This window comes from Engystomops pustulosus, chromosome 10 (assembly GCF_040894005.1).
Source record: "Engystomops pustulosus chromosome 10, aEngPut4.maternal, whole genome shotgun sequence".
In the NCBI taxonomy this organism is placed as follows: domain Eukaryota; kingdom Metazoa; phylum Chordata; class Amphibia; order Anura; family Leptodactylidae; genus Engystomops; species Engystomops pustulosus.
In genome coordinates, this window is record NC_092420.1 from 21,605,039 (window position 1) to 21,626,174 (window position 21,136).

At 42.6% G+C, this 21,136-nt stretch overlaps 1 protein-coding gene across 5 annotated transcripts in view; it reads right to left on the minus strand.

Annotated features, from left to right (window-relative positions):
* Positions 1–21,136, minus strand: part of SLMAP (sarcolemma associated protein) — a 72,367-nt gene that overhangs the window by 10,110 nt on the left and 41,121 nt on the right. For 3 of the 5 annotated variants that reach the window (XM_072129016.1, XM_072129017.1, XM_072129019.1), the window contains 10 exons: positions 19,746–19,808; positions 18,597–18,692; positions 17,910–17,981; positions 15,980–16,120; positions 14,164–14,301; positions 12,301–12,469; positions 12,163–12,213; positions 9,965–10,015; positions 2,076–2,135; positions 103–183 (listed from right to left, as the gene is read on the minus strand). In XM_072129016.1, coding sequence (XP_071985117.1) covers positions 103–183; positions 2,076–2,135; positions 9,965–10,015; positions 12,163–12,213; positions 12,301–12,469; positions 14,164–14,301; positions 15,980–16,120; positions 17,910–17,981; positions 18,597–18,692; positions 19,746–19,808 — 922 coding nt within the window. The remainder of the gene's footprint in view (positions 1–102; positions 184–2,075; positions 2,136–9,964; positions 10,016–12,162; positions 12,214–12,300; positions 12,470–14,163; positions 14,302–15,979; positions 16,121–17,909; positions 17,982–18,596; positions 18,693–19,745; positions 19,809–21,136) is intronic. The other 2 variants (XM_072129018.1, XM_072129020.1) reach the window with 1 other exon arrangement.

The following is a 21,136-nucleotide window of genomic DNA, read 5'->3' on the forward strand; positions in this document are numbered from 1 at the left end:
CCAAAACAGCACAATTTTCCTTACAATATCCCTTTGCTGCGGACTGTACCCCCAGTTTTGTGACCCCAAATCCCATGCAATATTTATAGCTGCAGTCATTACCTGTAGTGTCGTCGCTGCTTTTCTCTTTGCTGGGACTGAGCGTGTCTGATAAATCCGAATCCTTCACTTCTGCAGGACTCCCTAGAAGAGCGGAGATGTGTATTAGAGGATATCAGGAGGCCTTGTAACACTGGCTACAACATGCAGAAATACAACAGTATCCGATCGCGTCAAGGTCATCACTAATGTTCTGTTATCTGTTCCATACAAAGTAATTTTCCCAAGTATGTTAAGGACAAGGTGATTACCCCTGTAACTGCGGTGCGAGGCCCCTGCATAAGTACTAGGGATCCGCTGTCCTCCAGTTAGGAGGACTCTGCCTGGAGTAATGGTCAGACAAGTCTATGATGCCGACCGGGACAATATTTGATTTAGTAGATCACTTCTAGCTGCAAAACCCCCTGCCAGGAATAGACAGCAGGAGCTTAGGCACCAGGATGGTCCCCTATGGCACTATGGCTGCTTCTGTATAGAAGATGATGTATTCTTTTACCATTCAAATATTCTAAGGGTCCGTCTGTCCCACCCCTCTCTACATACATTACATGGTATGACCTCATGTGAAAAGGTAAACACAGGACCACCGCTCCGAGATTTCCGTAACAGCCAGAGGAACTCAGGAATAATAAAGTTGTTGAAAATTTGCCTTATTCCCATTACTAACACTGGGAATATTCTTAGAACACAACTTACTTTCAAGAGATTTATAGATAAATAGACAATTAAAGAAATATGTCCCTAAATACTGTGACCCTGAGGCGCTGCGATTGGGCAGAGTCATCATGTGTAACACCCTCAACTGGTAACACCCACTTGTCCATTTACTCATCCATTTAGAAGAAGAATAACAGAGGAACATCACAACAGAGATGCAGCAGAATTGTTAAGACTATGGGAATCAGATGTATTTACTAATAACCAAAACAAAAAGAAAGAACAGGTTCTCCCCTGTGGCCTAGTATAACGACAGGAAGGGGAGGGGGATTTGGGTTAGGTAATACGACCATAATAAAGAATTCAGGGTCCAGAGATCCCTCTAGTAGCCAACAAGCTAGAACAATGGCGCTTATCAGTAGTGCTCAGGCCCATCCTGCAGAGCCATGTACGGACAAAACAACTGGTGCCATAAACACTCAGGAATGAGACGTGGAAGGAGGCGCGAGATACAGCGATGGGCGAGCGACACTTCAATCCGTGCCAACACTCGCACTGCGGGTATGATAACCCTGTGTGTGCTGGAAGCATCTAGCAAAGTAAAGGGTATTGCATCCATTCACACCAGCGATCCACTTAACATATGGAGGATGCTTAAAATAGACCACGTGTTGTAATTGTATATGGATGTGCAGGAGCTGCAAAGTCCAGTGCCCCCCACACCCCCTGCATGTGATAACCCGGCCCTGTCCCCCTCTATACTCAATGTCAGGTCTGCTATATACATTATGTGAAGATATGAAATTCAGAAGAGGCACATAATAAGGGGTTAAAGGTTTATATTGCTTAGGTGTCTATTGTCAGAGTAACACGGGACATCCAAAATTTATCAGAGAGCTGTAACCAGTAGATGAATAGTCATAAAACCCCAACCCCTAGAATTCCCACTCTGCAATGGCCAACTAGTGAGTAAACTTTCAGGTAACTTCATTTTACTGAAGCTTATACCCAAAACCTACAATGTGGAATATATATCTCACGGTAATGCAAATCAATTAAAAATTTTTTAATGGTAATCGTGTGGGCAAAATTGATATATTTCACTATTGCCCTACAGAGGAAACCCTGTAGATACACCGTCTAAAACACCCTCAAAATTTTTATCAAAGTTCCACATTTTGTAACAGCAAACTATGTCAAACTATAAAGTAAAGGTCTGGCTATGGTGAAACTACAACTCTGAGCATGTCCTTGCATCCACTGGGGGTTGTAGTTGCACCATCTATGGATAATATACACCCTTCTACCCGTTTGCCTACCTTTCAGGAGCGGAGATTCTGGGTCGGCTTTGGTCAGATGTTCCACTTCTATGAGTTTGTCTGTGAAGGAGAAGAGACGCTGCTGAGGAGGAGAAGAGGGAACGATCCACATACACAGGGAAGTGCAGCACATTCCATGCCCTTATATAAAGCAGGACAGAGCCCACCCATTCACATGGGCCACTCTGACAGCTCGGATTAGGGTCAATCATCAAGTCTCAAGTTTTATTTTAAAAAAAATTATTTAAAAAAATGAATTGACAGAATTATTCACAATAAGGAGTCGGCCTAACAAAATAAGTGAAAAACTAACTACCAAGGAGGAATATACAGACAAATCTGCTGTACCCTAAAGGAGTTAACATGAGATGATCTTCCAGGCAGATCTCCTAACACATGACGGATGCCGCTTCTTCTAACTTCAGCCCGAAAAAAAAACAAAAGAAACATTGGCTTCTAGGCGCTTTTGGAATAAAATACAACTCCATGAATGGTCAAAAAATGAAGGGCTGATGCAATGCTGATAGTAGTCCCTGCAATCCCACATAGATGACTGTAGGGTAATCGTACAGTCCATGGCACCAATATAACTCCTGTCCCACATTAATTGGCTAAAAGTCGTATGTGTACTGATGCCTGCCAGCATAGGAGGTAAGGAGGAAAACTTGAGCAACATGGCCATTCCTTTATTTTCAATGCCTATTAAAACACATGCATGCTCAGCTCACTCAAGTGTGCATGTATTTTAAGTAGCGAGGAATAGCTAAGAAAAAAGTGCAACCATTCATGATTTAGGCTAGAACCATCTTAAAAATGTAAAAATGATGGCAATGATGGCCAAGGATATAGCACAGCAGATGCTATAAGGCTCATAAGGCTACAACCCCATGAGTTACTACACCATAGTTGAGGTGTAACTAGGGCAAGTAATACTAAATCTAATGTCATTTTTAGCCCACTCTGCCTAAATATTTAATCCCTCAGGGCTATCGCTTTACAGGAAACCTACCACTAATAATCTGCTTATTAAAGTAGATCCGAACGTAGGTTCATACAAAAACCGTAAGCCCTAAACTATTTTTCCCTAATCCTGAGGCCACTGTGGTGTGGAATAGCCTCTCCGGGCAGTGGGAGCAAAGCCTACCCCAGGCTCCAATAGCCTCTGCTGTTCCCACCACCATCTATGCCCTTGGTGCGCTCCTTCTTACGCATGCGCAGAGCTGGAAGAAGCTGGAGACCCAGTGGCCTCTGCTGAAAATTTGCTAATTTGTTAGATAAACTGTAGATCAGGTTAGGAAGTGTTATAGGATTAGGGAAAGATAGTTTAGGACCTTAATGGCTAGATTCTTGATGGTAGGTTTTTTGTTAATATGTCACCCAAGTTCAAAATATATCTCTATCTATATTGGAAGTATAAAGATGTGTTTAATGTGTGTAATGGGATTCATGGGGCCAAATAATTTTGGTTGTCTCATCAAGAACACATAATGTGAATAATCGGACACCATGTGATATAGTTTGGTTCAGTTAAATCATAGATGTATAGGTAGATGGACTTACCGTCCTGTTTGGTCATAACTTTACAACCATATAAAAACATGTGATTCATGACGGAGAAACGGAGTTTCCAATCTCAATTATAAATAAGGATCTGTGTCGTCTCTTACACCTTCCCCTTACACAAACAGCGGGCACAATCCCCCCTGCTACATTACTGGAGATAGCGGTGGAGAATGGGCAGGCCAGGAGATCACCTGCTCTCTAGGGATTCCCTGACATACAATCCCCTGAACCTCCTTATTAAATTTCCTCCCTTCCTATACCGGAGGACGACCTTTCATACCTCCGCGGATTCACTTGCTCCTCTTACGAGCTCCCACCTGCTGTAATTCTAGCGCCCTGTAGTGACAGCTCATGATGGGCGTTCGCTGGGCGCTGTGCACTCAGGGCAAATCTTGATGAATCATAACACATGGAGGCCAAAGGATTTTGTGGGGACGGAAATAGCTCAGAGTCGTCACTACTGAAGGTATGGAAGGAATGACTAGGCTTTTACAGGACAGAATCACAGGGCAAGTGCCTACTACAGCCAGTGATATATCTAACTACTTGAGAAATACAGAGATTTTCTAAAAGGAATTTCCCAATAAACCACCCCCCCTGCCCAAAGTCATTCACCCCTTATATGTAAAGTTACTCTGTTTAGTCAGAGCACTTGGACTATTGCTGCTCCATTCAGGCTGTTAGTTTGGTATACTTGTATCCTACTCCCTGTGATAGTTTTCTATCCAACCATTCACCTACTTTGTCACTCCATCCATTCACTGCTAACGTGTTCTATGTTATAGGTGACATTAGTAGGAAATCTATATACACATTCTTTTGATTCTAGTTATACCAGCGGAATTAAATCATTTCACTATACACGCATTTCATTTCATTTTTATTAACGTGCTATGATGCACTTTCTTAATGCTGTACAGAAGAAGGACATGACATGATGAGACATACAGCCAAGGAACTAACAATCTACTTATAACTGGCTGACTCAAGCTGTGAGAGGTGACCATCACTGGGCAATCTTATGAGACGCTGCAGTGCCCATATCAATGCTGGGCAACCTTCCCCTATGCCCAGGTATCAATGCTGGGCAACCTTCCCCTATGCCCAGGTATCAATGCTGGGCAACCTTCCCCTATGCCCAGGTATCAATGCTGGGCAACCTTCCCCTATGCCCAGGTATCAATGCTGGGCAACCTTCCCCTATGCCCAGGTATCAATGCTGGGCAACCTTCCCCTATGCCCGGGTATCAATGCTGGGCAACCTTCCCCTATGCCCGGGTATCAATGCTGGGCAACCTTCCCCTATGCCCAGGTATCAATGCTGGGCAACCTTCCCCTATGCCCAGGTATCAATGCTGGGCAACCTTCCCCTATGCCCAGGTATCAATGCTGGGCAACCTTCCCCTATGCCCAGGTATCAATGCTGGGCAACCTTCCCCTATGTCCAGGTATCAATGCTGGGCAACCTTCCCCTATGCCCGGGTATCAATGCTGGGCAACCTTCCCCTATGCCCGGGTATCAATGCTGGGCAACCTTCCCCTATGTCCAGGTATCAATGCTGGGCAACCTTCCCCTATGCCCCGGTATCAATGCTTGGAAACCTTCCCCTATGTCCAGGAATCAATGCTGGGCAACGTAATTAAAAAATTAGGTCTGTTCTCATAATCCAAGCGAACTGTTAAGCTGCCAACTATTCTAATAACCTGGAGGCCCCATATAATTCCTACTGTCTGTATAACAATGTCAATTATACAGCAAAAACTACACAAGAACCCCCTGTAACATATTAAAGATCTTAACAATCCCCCTGCATTGTGCAAGTCACGTATCTCCAATGTGTGACCCGGAGGGCTGTGCTACCTCCACCCCTATGGCACCCGAGCAGGAAAGGCAGTGGCCGGAGCCAAGTAATGGCAGCAGCTGCCCCATTATTGTTTCTATATTAAGCCGTGTGGTTATGGACCTGGTGCCAGAGAGACCTGACCTTTCCAGAAAACACATTCTCCAGGATACAGCAAGTGACACATTATTACAATCTTACAGCACGAAGCATCAAGGACAGGAAGGAGGAGAAGGAAGGAGGAGAAGGAAGGAGTTTTCAGCTGGCAACAAACAGAACTAAAAGTGGTTTAACTGGAAAGGTTCTGATTCTTACAGAACCAGGCTGGCGTGTCAGATCTATGGGATTCTGCGCTCCATTAAGACCGCAATGTATAGAAAATACCTGGAGAAAAACTCCTTATATTCATATGAAACTAATAAAATAACAATAACTGTGTGTTGGGCAGTGATGGCATGAAATACATACAGGATTGTAGATAGAGATGATCGGATCCGCATTCTCAGGTCCTTCTACTGGCAGAGTAGTGCCCCACGCTTCAGTTTAGCGCTGCTTCAGGCTCCCAAGGCTAGGGGTGGACTGGCTGCCCCGGATCTGTATCTTTATTACCTGGCTTCCCAGCTAGTATATGCCCAGTGGTGGATAGATATAGACATGGGTAATGCAGCTACTGCACTGGCTGGTGCCCTGGTAGGTTCCTACGAGGCCCTTACAAACCTGCTGTACAGGTATAAGTCCCCATCTGATACCCCACTTCCCCTACGTACGGTAGCGGTGTGCTGGCGTAGGGCACAATCCCTGGTAGACACAGGCAGCTCTCCCCCTCTCTCGCCTAGGACTCCATTGTGGCTCAATCCGTGGCTTTCTCACTTCCTCTCCCTCCCGGGCTGGACAATGTGGGGGACGGCGGGGGTGAAATTTGTAGGCCAGCTATTATCTCCGGAAGCAGAATTACTCAGCTTCAACGAGATAAGGGAGAGACATACGGTACCCAATACGGCTAGCTTCCATTACACGCAACTGCGACACGCATTCAAAGCCCAATTCGGCTCCTTCAGCCTGACAGTGAAATTCTCCAAACTAGAGACTCTGATGAGTACCCCGGACCTCCCTAAGCCACTCACTCAGTGCTATGCTCTCCTACAAGAGCAAAAGTCCAGACCGTTTGATAGAGCCTGTGAACGCTGGAGACAGGATATCCCTGACCTGTCAGATGATGACTGGAGGGAGGTCGAACTGTCCTACTTCACATCTGTAGTGAGTGCGAGGGACTTCCTGATCCAATCTAAATTCCTCCATCGAGTATACTTCACCCCTGCTAGATTATTCCGCATGGGAGCAATGCCCAATGACCTTTGCTTTCGCTGTCAGGCTGAAGTCGGATCCTTCCTGCATTGTGTATGGTCCTGCCCTAGTGTTCAGGTCTTCTGGTCCGAAGTGCTGGAGTTCCTAAATCTACACTTTGATTTCCCACGTTTACTGTCTCCCTCTGTGTGTCTCCTCGGTATCATAAATGAAGTCATCAATGGCCACTATGACAAAATTTTCTTTAGGTTTGTCATATACTACGCCCGTAAAGTGGTGGTGATGACCTGGAAGGACCAGGAGCCCCCTCCATTAAAAAGATGGATATTACTTATTAACAGCGTCATTCCCCACTACCGGTCCCTGTATGCCAACAGGAAGTGTCCCCAGAAGTTTGACCGCATCTGGTCCAGATGGTGCGCGACTCCCCATACTGCCCTATAATCACATGTGATATATACTCCTCTCCATGATGAAGGAGACTGAGCGTGCTGGTATGTGTGTGTGTGTGACTGATTGTCTATGTGTCAATAGTTATTTGTGTTGTATCAAGATGTCTGGTTACATTATCTGCTGTCACTTATCGCGGTATATCCCTTAGTTAATATTGGAACGCAAAAAGATCCTGGTCGTTACCACGGATGCTATTCAATTATTCGGTATTGTGGGGAAGAAAGTATGTAACAGACAATCTTGTTCTTTGGTTTTGTTTATTGTAATTGTTAAAAAAAAAATTTTTCCAAAAATTTGCAAAAATAAATACTTTTAAATAAAAAAAAAAGATGATCAGATCCGAGGATCCTGCACGGAGCCGTGACCCAGACACATTGCTGGATTGGGGGCCGAACATTCCAGCTAGAAAATTAAAGCTGTCCCACTAGGCAACTAGCCATGCCTCCTGCCAATCCTAGACATGGCTAGTTGCTAGGGGCACCCTGCCAATCATAGACATGGCTAGTTGCTAGGGGCATCAATTTTCTGCATTCACTCTTTGGTTCCGCTCATCTGTAATTATATTACAACAATCAAATTTATCAATCATCAGCTTTGGTGATAATAATAGGCAGTGCTAGGGAAAGGCCCTGAAAATATGTGTAGCCCCATCTTTATTTCTGGTACTTATTATCCACACAATGTGAAAAGAGAGAATTAAGTCCATTTTTCAGGCTCCCGCAGGTGCTCTGGGACGACTTACACCCTGAAGAGCTTTCTACTCTTTGTAATAAAGCTTTCCATAGACCCAACCCTCTACTCTGAGTGACAACTGTAAGTATCCAACCACAAACCTGATACTGCTCCCACTGAGAGCAGAGGGGGAGGGGCTGTGGAGCAGCACAGGGCAGAGAGCAAAAAGCTCTTCAGGCTAATAGACCCAACCACAATCCAAGCAAGAGCTGCAGAGCTGGATAATAACGTTACATTTCACAGTCGTGTCCCTATTTACACACACAGAAGTTACACAGATATCCAGGGCTGGTACCAGACACTGCCTGCATCTACGTATGGTGAACACTGGTGACAGATACCCTTTAAAGTTCCTTCTGTGATAACTACCCATGGCCAATGGTGGAAGCAGTCCGATTCATTTTTGCCTCATCTCTGCAGCTAGTTACAGCCAGAGGCATCATCTGTTTTACTGTTCTGTACCAAACCAAAAAATGATGATCTTTTTTGTCATGTCTATAAGCAGATAACAAGTAATATCCATCATACTGGTGTTCTACAAGGCAGATAAGTGGTAGTGGGTACCAGTAAGTGGGTGTACTAATCTCCTCGTCTCCTAGTGACAGGTTTCCTCACAACTGGGGATCCTTTGGGAATGCGTTCCTTCGTCTTAACATTCAGCTTCTAATGCAACTAACTACAAAGAACACCGAAGCGCAAGGATCCGAATCCATGGATACAGAATGTCTGATGGTTCCCAAATGTCTGCATTCAAATTCTCCAACAAGGTGTATCCTGTGATCTGATATGTGCCTATAGATTATTATATCACCAGAAACCAGTAATACAGTAATAATATACTTTACACCATCGTCCTCTGCAATCCTCTCTCAGATATGTGGATTATGAACCTATATCACGTATAGGAGATATGTTGTATCCCACTAGTGAAGTATACAGGATACATCCAGAAGTCATAAGAATCTATTATATGTATCTATAAGGATTCTCTGCATATACAGTATTGGGTTATGGTGATAGACAAGCGGAGGCTGGGGCAGGGCCACTACATTATCACATTACTGTCACGTTAACACTGTGAGCTTGGAATATGATCAGAGTCGCCTTGTGCCAAGAATCAATACAAGGTTTTACCATCTGCTTCTACTGACCTGGGTGCCAAACTCTGCCCAACTATGCCTGTGCATGCCACTCTCTAGTCCCCCCTTATATTCTATACTCTGAAGTTCCAATATTCACATATATATAATATTCAAAATTTTGAACCCTTTCAAATGTTTGATGGGCCAAGAAGGACAGAATAATCTGTGTAGCGCTGTGTAATCTATTTGTGCTATACAAATAAAGGAATTATTATTAACGTAAAAACAATGGAAAGCTCAGTTACTGTATAAAAATAATTAAAAGGATAGTCCCATCTTAAAAAAATATCTTTAAAATGTGCCATTTCTTTAGGGACTGACCTCTGGGATACCTACTGAACCCCAAATACCTAAGGGCTGCAGCTTAATTAAGGTTATCCCTGTATAGTAGCTGTTCAGGAAACTGCAGAACATCTTTAATGAAGTAAATGGGTCCAGATGCAACCCTTGGGTTGCTTAGAGCAGAGTTTAGATGATGAAAGGCAACAGCAATAATGCACCCCGTCATTTTCACTCTAGTAGGGGGTCCTAGATAACAATAAAGCAATGGCATATCCAAGTAATATGTAATTGATGAGATGGGAGTACCCTTTAATACACATCTGCAGGCCAGCCAAGTCTTAAAAACGGCAAAAAAAAGGCAAAAATAAAAAAAATTGTCATTAATGACGTCACAAAACAGAACTCACAACTATCAGAGCAGACAATGACATGCCAATCACATGACACAAGTAAAGTACATGATCACAATGCGGCACGCCACCATGTGGAGGTAAGCGAGTGATGGAGCTATGGATAAAGCAAGAATGAAGTGATCACAAACGTCCGGCTAGAAACTCGAGACACCTCTTACCTTTATCTGCGTTGCCGTTGATTTTAGGTTTGAAGTCATCGACTTGTATGCCTGTGATCACAAAAGATAATTAATGGGACACTAAACTAGTCAGAGATTTACGCTTGCGCCTGCTCAGATTATATCAAATGAAAATCATGCAGCTCCCTCTGCTGGGATAAAGCAGTACTACACGCTCCACCAAATCACAAAGGACACAGTAAAATCTCATATTATGCGTCATATCATGTTACAAGTTGGCGAAATTTACATTAACCTTTGATCTTACACAAGTCACTGGTGACACCATAGCAGATTTCATATAATGCCGTTAAAGATGGGTAATACTGAGTGCCGGAAGAACAAAGGTTACATCTGGTCTACCCCCCAAATTATGGAAGTAAAAATAACAATCCATAATTGTCTTCCTATTATTCCAGATTAATAGTTCAACTAAAAGTGCTCAAATAGAACCAGTCACCTCCTCCTCTGCTCCAAAAGTGCAAAGAGTACCTTATCAGTCAGTCTTCAAGTATTCAAAACAGGCTTTTATAGCTGCCCAATGCAGCAGCATGCCTCTGAAAAGTAGGGGAAGGGAAGAATAAGTCAAGGAGGTGGGAAAGTTTGACTAAGGAGTCGATCTGGACTGCCAGCTGATGGCCGTTTGCACTACCCACAATGCCTCCTGTGCGCTCTATGTACCATCTCCCACATCACTTAGTATCCCGTCAGGTTTCTTGCATACCCGGGGTGGCTCTATACAAGAGCAGCATATGGATATGACTGTTAGGGAGGCGGCCGTGCTCCATCGTGCATATGGAGCCTGCGCTGTGTAGCCAGATGTGCAAGGCCACCGATCACAGGTGACAGGATGCTGAGTGACATTGGAGATAGGAGGCTGTACAAAGGGCACACAGAAGGCAAACTATCTTATGGAGGAGATGGGAAGGAGTAAAAGTAGTTCACTCCTCCTGTGAATTATAAAATCCCCCCTACTCTGCAGTGTGATCCTGTCAATGGAGTCGGGGGTTCCTGAGCTAAGCCGAGTCAGGCTGCAGCTCCCCCTTCCTCCTACCTGTATAGTAGTACTTCAGGAAACTGCAGAACATCTCTAATAAAGTGTACGAGTCTAGATGCACCCCTTGGGTTGCTTAGAGCAGAGTTTAAATGATGAAAGGCAACAGCAATGATGCACCCCATTATTTTCACTCTTGTAGGGGGTCCTAGAGGAGGCAGGTTTACCCCAGGACAGAAGAGGAAGGGGGAGCTGCTACCTTACCCGGCTGACTCAAACACAGGATTACTATTCAGAGCCATGGGCTTCATTTTATAAGTAGCTGCTGACTCAATTTCACTATCACCATAGAGAGCAACTCGCTACAGTAAATGAGGTAGAGCACTTTGTTTGTGGGGTAGATGTGCCCGAATGTTTCCATTTAGGGTATGAAGTATCATTTATGGCTGCAAACAAAATCCATAGGAGAATTAAAAAAGGAAAAAGAAAATATATGCACAAGCAGATATGGTAACATCCCTAGCACTGGCTCATCTACAGAAGATCTATGGCTATGTACATGACATCCAATTCAGTCCTGCTAGATCTTTAAAATGGAATTTGTCATGAGTTTATATAATAAATCAAAAAGGTGGCAGCCCTGGAGATCTGTGTAACCATACCTTTGTATGAACTATGAAAAGGGAAATTCCAATCCAGGTTTGCAGCTCCTGGAAGTGCTATGGGCAGTTCTTTCAGCCTGAAGAGCTTTCTGCTCTTTGCAGTGATTGGTTCCATAACCCCTTCCCTCTGCAGTAAGCTACAGTAGTAAGTATTCAACAAAAATCCTAATATAGAGGTGGAGCAGCACAGTGCAGAGAGCAGAAAGCTCTTCAGGTTTATAAACAAACCGAGAACTGTGTTATAACTTCAATTTTCACAGTCCTGCTGCTACCAACAACACATCCAAATGTATAATTACATAGCGCTCCAGGGACAATACCAACCATTGTCTGCAGCTTTGTATGGTCAAAACTGCCTTTATTAGTTTCCTAGAAATACATTTTTTTAAAGTGTGACAACCCGCTAAAATAATGACGTAATAATGTTTGAGGACAAGAGAAGAAAAGATAAGTCAACATGGTTGAAATTGAAAATTTTCCTGGAAGGGGGAAAAAAAATTCTGCAGTCTCCAGTGTGATCCTGCTGAGTGTGCGGCACTTACCCCGGGTACTGTGCTCTTTAAGTGTTTTCTCCTGTAGATTCTCTAATCGTACTGCAAGCAGAAGTCCAAAAATAAAAAAAAATGGCAAACGAAAAAAAAAATAACTGAGCAAGCGACAAGCGCCGGGGGAGGACTCACCTTGTAAGGCAGTAAGACGCTCATTGGTGAAGTCGTTGTCCGCTTGCAAGGCCTCGATTTTTGCTTGTAATTCCTGTTCCTTCTCCTCCATCTCATCGATCTTCTGCTGCAGCTCCTTCTTCTCGGCCAGACCTTTCTGCTGGATTTCTTCCTGCCGACCCTCAGCTGCCTGTGGAAACAGAGGGAATGAGGTGAGTAACTGTGGGGTTTATGAATATTAGATGGCGGTGATTAGAGCCCTTTTTGAACCTTAAAGGGGTTGTACCAAGTTTGTAAGTTATTTAGGATAGGAGATCGAAAGCTGATCGCCGCAGGCCCGAATTATAGGACACCCCCATTTTTAATGAGCATGATCGGGATGCATGCTCCACTTGCTGGACCCTCACTTTTTCGATTTTGCGTTTTCATTTTTTCACTCCCCACATTCAAAAATCTGTAACTTTTTTATTTTTCCATGTACAGAGCTGTGTGATGGCTTATTTTCTGCGTAACAAATTACACTTCAAAATGGTGGTATTTAATATTCCATGCCGTGTACTGGGAAGCAGGAAAAAAATTCCAAATGCAGTGAAATTGGTAAAAAAAAACGCATTTGTGCCGTATTCTTGTGGGCTTGGATTTTACGGATTTCACTGTGGACCCCAAATGACAGGTCTACTTTATTCTTTGGGTTGGTATGATTACGGGGATACCACATTTGTATAGGTTTTATGTTTTCATACATTTAAAAAAATTAAAACCTCCTGTACAAAATATTTTTGGGGGATTTTGCCATCTTCTGGCGCTAATAACTTTTTCATACTTTAGTGTATGGAGCTGTGGGTGGTGCCGTTTTTTGCGGATTTTGATGACGTTTACAAAGTTAGCATTTTTAGGACTGTACTACCTTTTGATCACTTTTTATAGAATTTTAAAAACAAGGGGCATATACTCAACTTACACTCCCTCCACATCTACTGGACACTGCAAACTTTCAGAGGTCCCATAAAAGTAAATGGAGCTAAAAGCTCTAAACAAATGACTGCATTCCCATCTTTACAGTCTGACACCATATGTACAGTACGGTATATGAACACATCCATAGGGGAGACCCTCCACATTACAGCCTGTAACTCCCCACTGTGTACGGTGAACTGTTCTCTAAACACACAGAATAGGAGATATACCTTGTCCCTGTTACTGAGACCGGGTGGGTGGCCTCCTGCCCATAGCTCACATATTGGTGACATCTCAGATCTCAAGACATGACATATAACCCTGACAAAGCAAACGACTTTCTTTCTACCATCCACTGGGTTTTCCCCTATGTTGCACTAGTCAGGTAGATTGATCTCTATATGGACTAGGTGATACCCAATACAAAGGAATAAAAGCTCCTGGATTTACAAAGAACAAGAAAAATAAAAAGCTACAGAGCAAAGTATTATATGTTCAGTGAAATGTGACCTTTCTACATCCCATATGGAGCGTGAGTAATCCTAAACCCTTACACCCCCCTGGTTTCTCCGTACAGCTGCTACCCACCACTTATAGATGTGATCACACTCATCCACGCTGCTCTGATGAAGAAGAGGAGGAAACCGCAAAGTACAGCGTATTGGATTAATATTCCACTAAATGATTTTATATAAAATATTGGAAGACATTTCAGCGTGCAAACTCAAAAAAACCTGTAATGCACCGATGGCCTCAGAGCCTGTAACGATTAGCAGTAGACAGCGGGGATCGCTGCAAGGAATTTCAATGATATTTATGTGACCCATAAACCTCAAGATAATTAATAAGCGATAAAGTTAACGGCTTAGTGAAAAGCTTTGTTAATTAAAGTCCAAATTCCCCAATAACCTAGACGGCGGTAATTACCTTCAGCTTGTCTGTGAGATCTTTAATTTCATTTACGGCCCCGTTGTACTTGTTGGCGAGTTCTCGTAACTCCTCCTGGGTCCGCTCATTCATCTCCTTCAGGTGGGTACATTCATCTTCAGTGTTACTTAGACTTCTCTGCAATTATAAAAGGAGGTCAGAACTAAACAAAAAAAAAAAACCCTATTATAATAAGGAGGCATTAACACTGCAGGTATAGGTCAGTCTGTATAATGATATAGTGGTAATCGCTGCTCGTGGGTTTTTATGTATATTATCAGCAGTCGGATGAAACTGTACATTTTACGAATAGATTTTATATACCCTTAGCCTCACACTGAAATGACTGTCCAGTGGTGTGGATGTATAGGATAACTGCACCTGTAGCGTATGATGCACAGTTTTTCTATGCAGATTTTGCATTGCATATTACAGTGATAGGAGCCGATTTATCAAAAGTAATGCACACAGTGGGACAGATGTATCAATGTAAAGGACAACACAGATTCATGAACAAATGTGCAACTTTATCAATTTACATACAACAGAAATCTATCCTAATTTACAAGAGAAAAAAAAACATTCTGTGCCAAATTTATCGAGGGTTTTAGATAGTTTTCAGACAGACACAACTGGTATGATGAAAAGGATGTTGCAACGGAAGTCAGTGCACCAAAAATTGTGCCAGAATTTTGCAGCAGTTTTCTTATGTGCCAAAAACGACCAGAAAAACTGAGTCCTCTTGAACGCGAAAGCAGGCCACGTGCCATTTTTGCATTTGTGCTATTGCGGCATATCTGATATGGACCGGGTGAGCCTAAGAAACCGGCTGCCTCGGCACCGGTCATCACGTTCAAGGTGTGGCGAGACCAATAGAAGGATTGGCCTCAAACTACTCCAGATTTATCCCTCATCATCAGACACTGATAAAACTGGCGCAGCAGACGACTGTCTAGTCTAACTCTGCACTGATAAATCTGCCTAAACAGGGTTTTTTTTCTTAAGCCCAACACAAAAAAATAACAAATCTGCTGCGTCTTTGCACAATTTAAATTGGTACAGATATGAGGCAGATTTTTTCAGAGTTGGGAATCCATACATGTTTAGCTGATATAGCAGAAAGTTTAGGGAGGGGTTTATTATGTAATACAAGCGGTCCCCTACTTAAGAACACCTGACTTACAGATGATCCCTAGTTAGACCTCTGGATATTGTTAATTTACTGTACTTTAGCGTTAGGCTACAATAAACAGCTATAACAGTTATCAAAGGCGTCTGCAATTAAGCTTTATAGGTTCTTATGACAACCCAACATTTTTTAAATCAAATTGTCACAGAGACCACAAAAAATTCTGTCTGGGGTTACAATTATAAAATATACAGTGCATACAAATTCAACTTAAGAACAAACCTATGGAACCTATCTTGTACGTAACCCGGGGACTGCCTGTACTCTACGTTTACTTCTGGAAGGAGTATAATCAAAGCCTGGGCCTCTCATAATATCTAACATTTATAGGGCTGAAATACCACTAAAAAGACGAATTTTCAGGATGACTTGAGATGTTAGAAGCCACTTGAGTGTGATGAATGGCAGTGATGAGTGGTTAATGTATTGCTACGAGGCGATTGTCTGGATGGATGGGTTGCGTTCCTATTAGTGTTGTGCGTGCCCACAGTATTTCTACCATCTCATCACCAGCATACGGCACGGGCTACAGGAGGATGAATGTCCGATCCATCAAGTGGCATCTCAAGACGGAGGAAGACGCTGGGCGAGAAATGCCAGGAGTGCGTCACCGCATGGCAGCCTTACCTCCACCTCGGACAGCTTCCGCACCACCTCGATCTTCTCCTGAAGTACTCGCCTCAGAGATTCTTTGGCCGTCGTCTCGTAGTTGTGTTTGTCTTCCTGTAACGCTATTAACTCTTTCCGGATCCCATCATCTGTCTGACTCTAAAACAAAAGAGAAAATCAAATTAGGCCAAAATTACTTTTACTAAACATTTACAGTCAACAGAAAGACCTAATGACATGAGAACGTACAATATCAAATATGCAGCTCATCAGTCGGACTAACACAGACGGATTCACTTACTAATAAGAATTGATTTCTTGCACAGTGATTACAGAGAACACGTCACCAGATTTCACCCCATTAAACTACCAGCCCTTCAGGTAGTATATGAAACGTCCTTTCTAGAATTCCCGCTTATGCAAGATATCACCCATTTACCTATAAAAAAAAATCTCCTCCAAAGTCATATGAAAATGAGCAGAGAAGAGTCACTTTTTACCTATGGTTGTCAATCATACCCTATCTTCAGTAAATAGAAACATGCTTTTGACTCATCTTAAAAATGGACATCTACAACCAGCATCAAGGATTGTAAACCAATCAGGTGTGTGTAGGTGTGTGTCCTCTGCCAGGATCTGTTCTTCATTTAGTTTCTCATGCCCCGATTTTTTTTTTTGTTTTTAAAGGCTTTTAAAATTATGCAAATGATCCAGCGGGGGCTCAGGGCTCCATATGTGTTAATGGTTCATTAGCATAATTTTTACAACCTTTAAAAAAAATAAAAAAAAAAATAAACAAGGGCATAGGGAGCTTAAAGAAGAGCGGATCCTGGCAGAGGGGACACTCACCCATATGTCAGTGTGCTTGGTTTACAACCCTTCACCCTGGTGGTAGATGTCTTTTAAAGATAAAAATCATCATCATTGCTAGGAAGTGGGGTAGCGCAGAAATCCTGTCGTACGGAGAATTTATGATCGAGGTACAAAAATGTAAAAGTTATGAGAAACTCATTGCAGAAAGGGGCGGATTTATAGAAAAATGGAAGAGGGTTTGGTGCGTGGATATAGAAGATATGATTGTTTTCAATTAAAAAGTATCTTCTATTGGTAAAAAAAAAAATAAAGAAAAAAAAAGAAAAAAAGACAATTTTTTTTCCCCTCTTCTGTTGATTTCTTCCCCGACTCATATGGGTCTGTCTCGATCAACCCCATCCCCCCTGTAGGGTGGGAGGTGGAGAGGGTGGGACGGTAAGGGGGTGGTATGGGTATGATATGTCTAGAAGTCACTATAGTTATATGTGCAATTATGTGTAACTTATATTGCATATTTTGTATATATTTATATTGGAGGTTTTGTATTGCACATGTTAATTAGAATTTTTCAATAAAATAAAAAAGAAAAATTAAAAAAAAAAAAAAAAGAGAAAAAGAAAAATCTCCTCTTTCAGATCACATAGTGGTTCTGTGCTTTACCGAAGCGGAGATAAGAAAGCTAAAATAGAAAAGTTTGGAATTGGATTTTGATCTGCAGCTCGCATTTCCTGTCTGAATCTCTGCTTCTGTAAATCACAGAGCCACGAGCCTGATGTTATATTATAGATGAGATTCTTCTCCTTAATATGACCCCAGAAGCAGGTTTCTAGGTATTAGAGCCCAAGATAGAGGCGTGATAAGTGGGACTCCCATTGAAGCCTCTAAACTTGACTCATCTCAATTTCTCTGCTCATTTTCACATGAAGTGGAAGATTTTTTTTTTATATAGATAAATGGGGGAGATTTCACATAAAAAGGGGTTTAATAAGGGAATTTTCATACCCCACTTGAGGGGCTTAGTGGAATAGTGGGGTAAAATCAGGTGACAGAGTCCTTGTCTTCATGAAACTAGTATATCAATATCATTTCAGCCTTGGTGTCAATGGCTGGCCAGACCTCCTGACGACACTCTCACCTTTGAATACGCCTGCAGCTGGTTCCCCATGACTTCTAGTCGGGACAGAAGTCGGTCTTCATCTATTAGGGCCTGAAAGGAATAAAAGACACAATAAATCTATCCCCTTCACAACAATACAGAACGTTGCTCTATACGGCTGCATGAAAAGACAAAAGAAACTAAAGCTAGAAAATAATAAGTATAATAAGAAGTAAAAACAGGAATATCTCCCCCCCACATGTCCTAATATTTGTACGATATTGAATAAAACTTCTGGAAACTTGCAGATAATACAAGTGTTCAATCCCCTGACATTTCAGCATATGAACATGATCTGCAATCGGGATCCATTCACTTTATGGGAATTTCAGGATATCCTGGTTGTTCCATAGAAGTGAATAGAAGCACTTTAGGCGATTCCACCCCAACGCTAGGGTGTTATATAGGGGACGTTACTATTATGGTCCAATCTCTTGAAGGAAGAAATTGCTGTGTTTATTTTTCGGTGTATGGTCCTATGTGGGTCTGTAATGCAAAGATATTCAAACACAATCAAGACAGAATGTCTACAGACCCACCGGGACATGTCTGATGTGAGGACCATAGATTTATACCCTGAACAAAACGGGTGAAAAATCGGACAAAGAAGAAGAGGCAGCGACGCTGTGCAGAGAAGGAAGAGCCTGCGGGAGGTCTTTCTGATACCTGCCAACTAGTATCTGAAGCTTCTTGTGTATTGGCTAGCAGCCTCTGAAGAGTGGCCAACTTCTGTTCCAACATCTGTTCCCGATGTAAGGCCTCCTGCAGAAGTAAGTAGTGAGGACTGGGTCAGTACACCAATCTAAATTCTCCAAAGAGATCAAATAAAAATGGCTGTGTTTTTACTCTCATCATAATATGCCTGAACAGAAGACCAGATCAAAATGTTTTTTCACCGGGAATGTCATTTTTAGCTGGTGACAGGTTCCAATAGCCCAAGTTATGCAAATTTTAATAAGGCCTTTATCAGAATTCTGAATTAGTTCAGTACTTTATAAAAATTTATTTCGCATTAGTTGGCTCACTACCCGCAGCATGTGGCGAGTCCCGGGGTTGGTGGTAGGGGAGCATCTGCAGCAGCCTGTGTCTAAGTCTCCTCATGCATTATAATAATAATTCTTTATATAGCGCCTACAGAATACGCAGTGCTGCACAGACCCTGCCAAATCAGTCCATGCCCCCAATGGGGCTCACAATCTAATCAACCTACCAGTATGTTTTGGAGTGTGGGAGGAAACCGGAGGAAACCCACACAAAACACGGAGAGAACATACAAACTCTTTGCAGATGTTAATCTGGATGGGACTTGAACCCAGGACCCCAATGCTGCAAGGCTGTAGTGGCTGTGCCACCCGAATTCTTCCTATACTCCACACCATCCCCACCACATACAGAAAGTAGGGAGGGGTAAGGGAGTTGGATGAGGAGAGGAGACTGACACAGGCTTCTGCAGCTGCCACTCCCCGGACACTTATTACGTGCTGCCAGGTAATGTGAAATAAACATATATAAAGTACTGAAATTATTCAGACTACTGACAAAGGGAGTATTAAAATCTGCATAGCATAGGCTAGAGGAGCCTGTCAATTATATCCTTGGTAACAGGTTCAATTTAAATACTTTAAGCACCCTCCATAGCCTTCCCTATCACATAGCACCCATGAGCTAATGAAGCCGCCCTGCAGTCATACAGGCGTTTCTTAGTCCAGTAATGAGTGGCAGGAGAGTAGCATGTCAGGGGCGGCTTATCAGTCCCATGACATTTATATCACCTTTATTAATAGAACATTGTAAAGGAAAAGGGCTGGCGTTTACCTGTAGATACTGAGAGAGTTGGAACAGTTCCTGAGAGTACATACTGGGAGTGTGAGCAGCAACCTGTCCAGAGAAAAACAAAAAAAAAAAAACACAAGAAAACTTTAATAACTAGTCGTAAAACTGTCAAAGTTCACAATCCTATAGGTTTGAGTCTCCAGCTCTATGTAGACCAACGCATCTTTAAAGGGTACCTGTCACCACATTTTTATTACAAATACAGCTAATAACATGTTCCTTAAGCCCTATTAACCAAATGTCAAAGATTTTCTAGGAAATAAAGGTTTCCCTCACATTCCCATAAAATCTATTTTGTCATCTTACCTAGTATCAACAGAGAGTCACAAGTGGAGTGTCCTCCTCAGCTCCAGTGGCTCCTCCCCAAGCCCCCTTCCCACCAATTAGCACTTTATGTCATGTAGGGTGTATCATCTGTCATCTAGGGTCTTTTACCTATTAACATTTGTAAAAATCTACCACATGTATGTATCTGATCACATGAAATAACAGCAGATCTCCATAGAGGATAAGGAGGAGTAGAAGTTCATGGAGGAATGACAAGGAGGCGTGGGACATTGGGAGGAACGTGCTGCACACGCCACCTCTGACTCGCTGTCGATGCAGGAGAGTTAAAGTTGATTTGATGGGGATGTGGGGGGGACTTATTAACAAACTAAAAAAAAAAAAAAAAGGCGGGGTCTCAGTGGAAACCTGTCAATAGCTGTATTTGTAAAAATGTGGTGACAGGTTTTCCTTAAAGTAAAATAAAAATGGTTTAATGACCACATCCAGTCAGTAGTCACATATCCTTCCATTTGTTCCAAAATTTATGCAAAACAGGGTTAGTTTGTTCTGTTATTCTTGACAATCTCCATGGTGACAGACAACATTTTTTTGCGGTCAAAAAAAAAAAAAAAAAAGCAAAAAATTTTACAGCATTGTCATAGAACACAAAAATTATATCCCGAATGGCACAACTCAGTTACTCCACGAAGTTCAAAAAGGTAACGTCCTGTTATCCGGGACACAAGCCATACTATTTCATATAGGAAACTTATAGGATGGAAATATTGAGGAATGTGGTTACAACACAAGGACTAGCGCTGTACAGTGACCTGGGTCGGGTAAGTACTAGGCAGCTGCTGCCTGACACAGCCAACCCTTCACACGGATTCCTGGAGCAGAAGCGCTGGGAGGAGCTCCGGCCACCAATTATGGTTCAGGGGGGGACACAGGTAGCCCGAGATATGGTTTACAATGTATTAGAGATCAGATAAAAAACTTTATGGAGGTGACATAATAAAACATAAGGAGTCCAATGTCCCCGTCATTACGTAGTGTATGCACAGCGTCAATCAGCTGTACACAATAATAAAGCTGCCGGCTCCTGT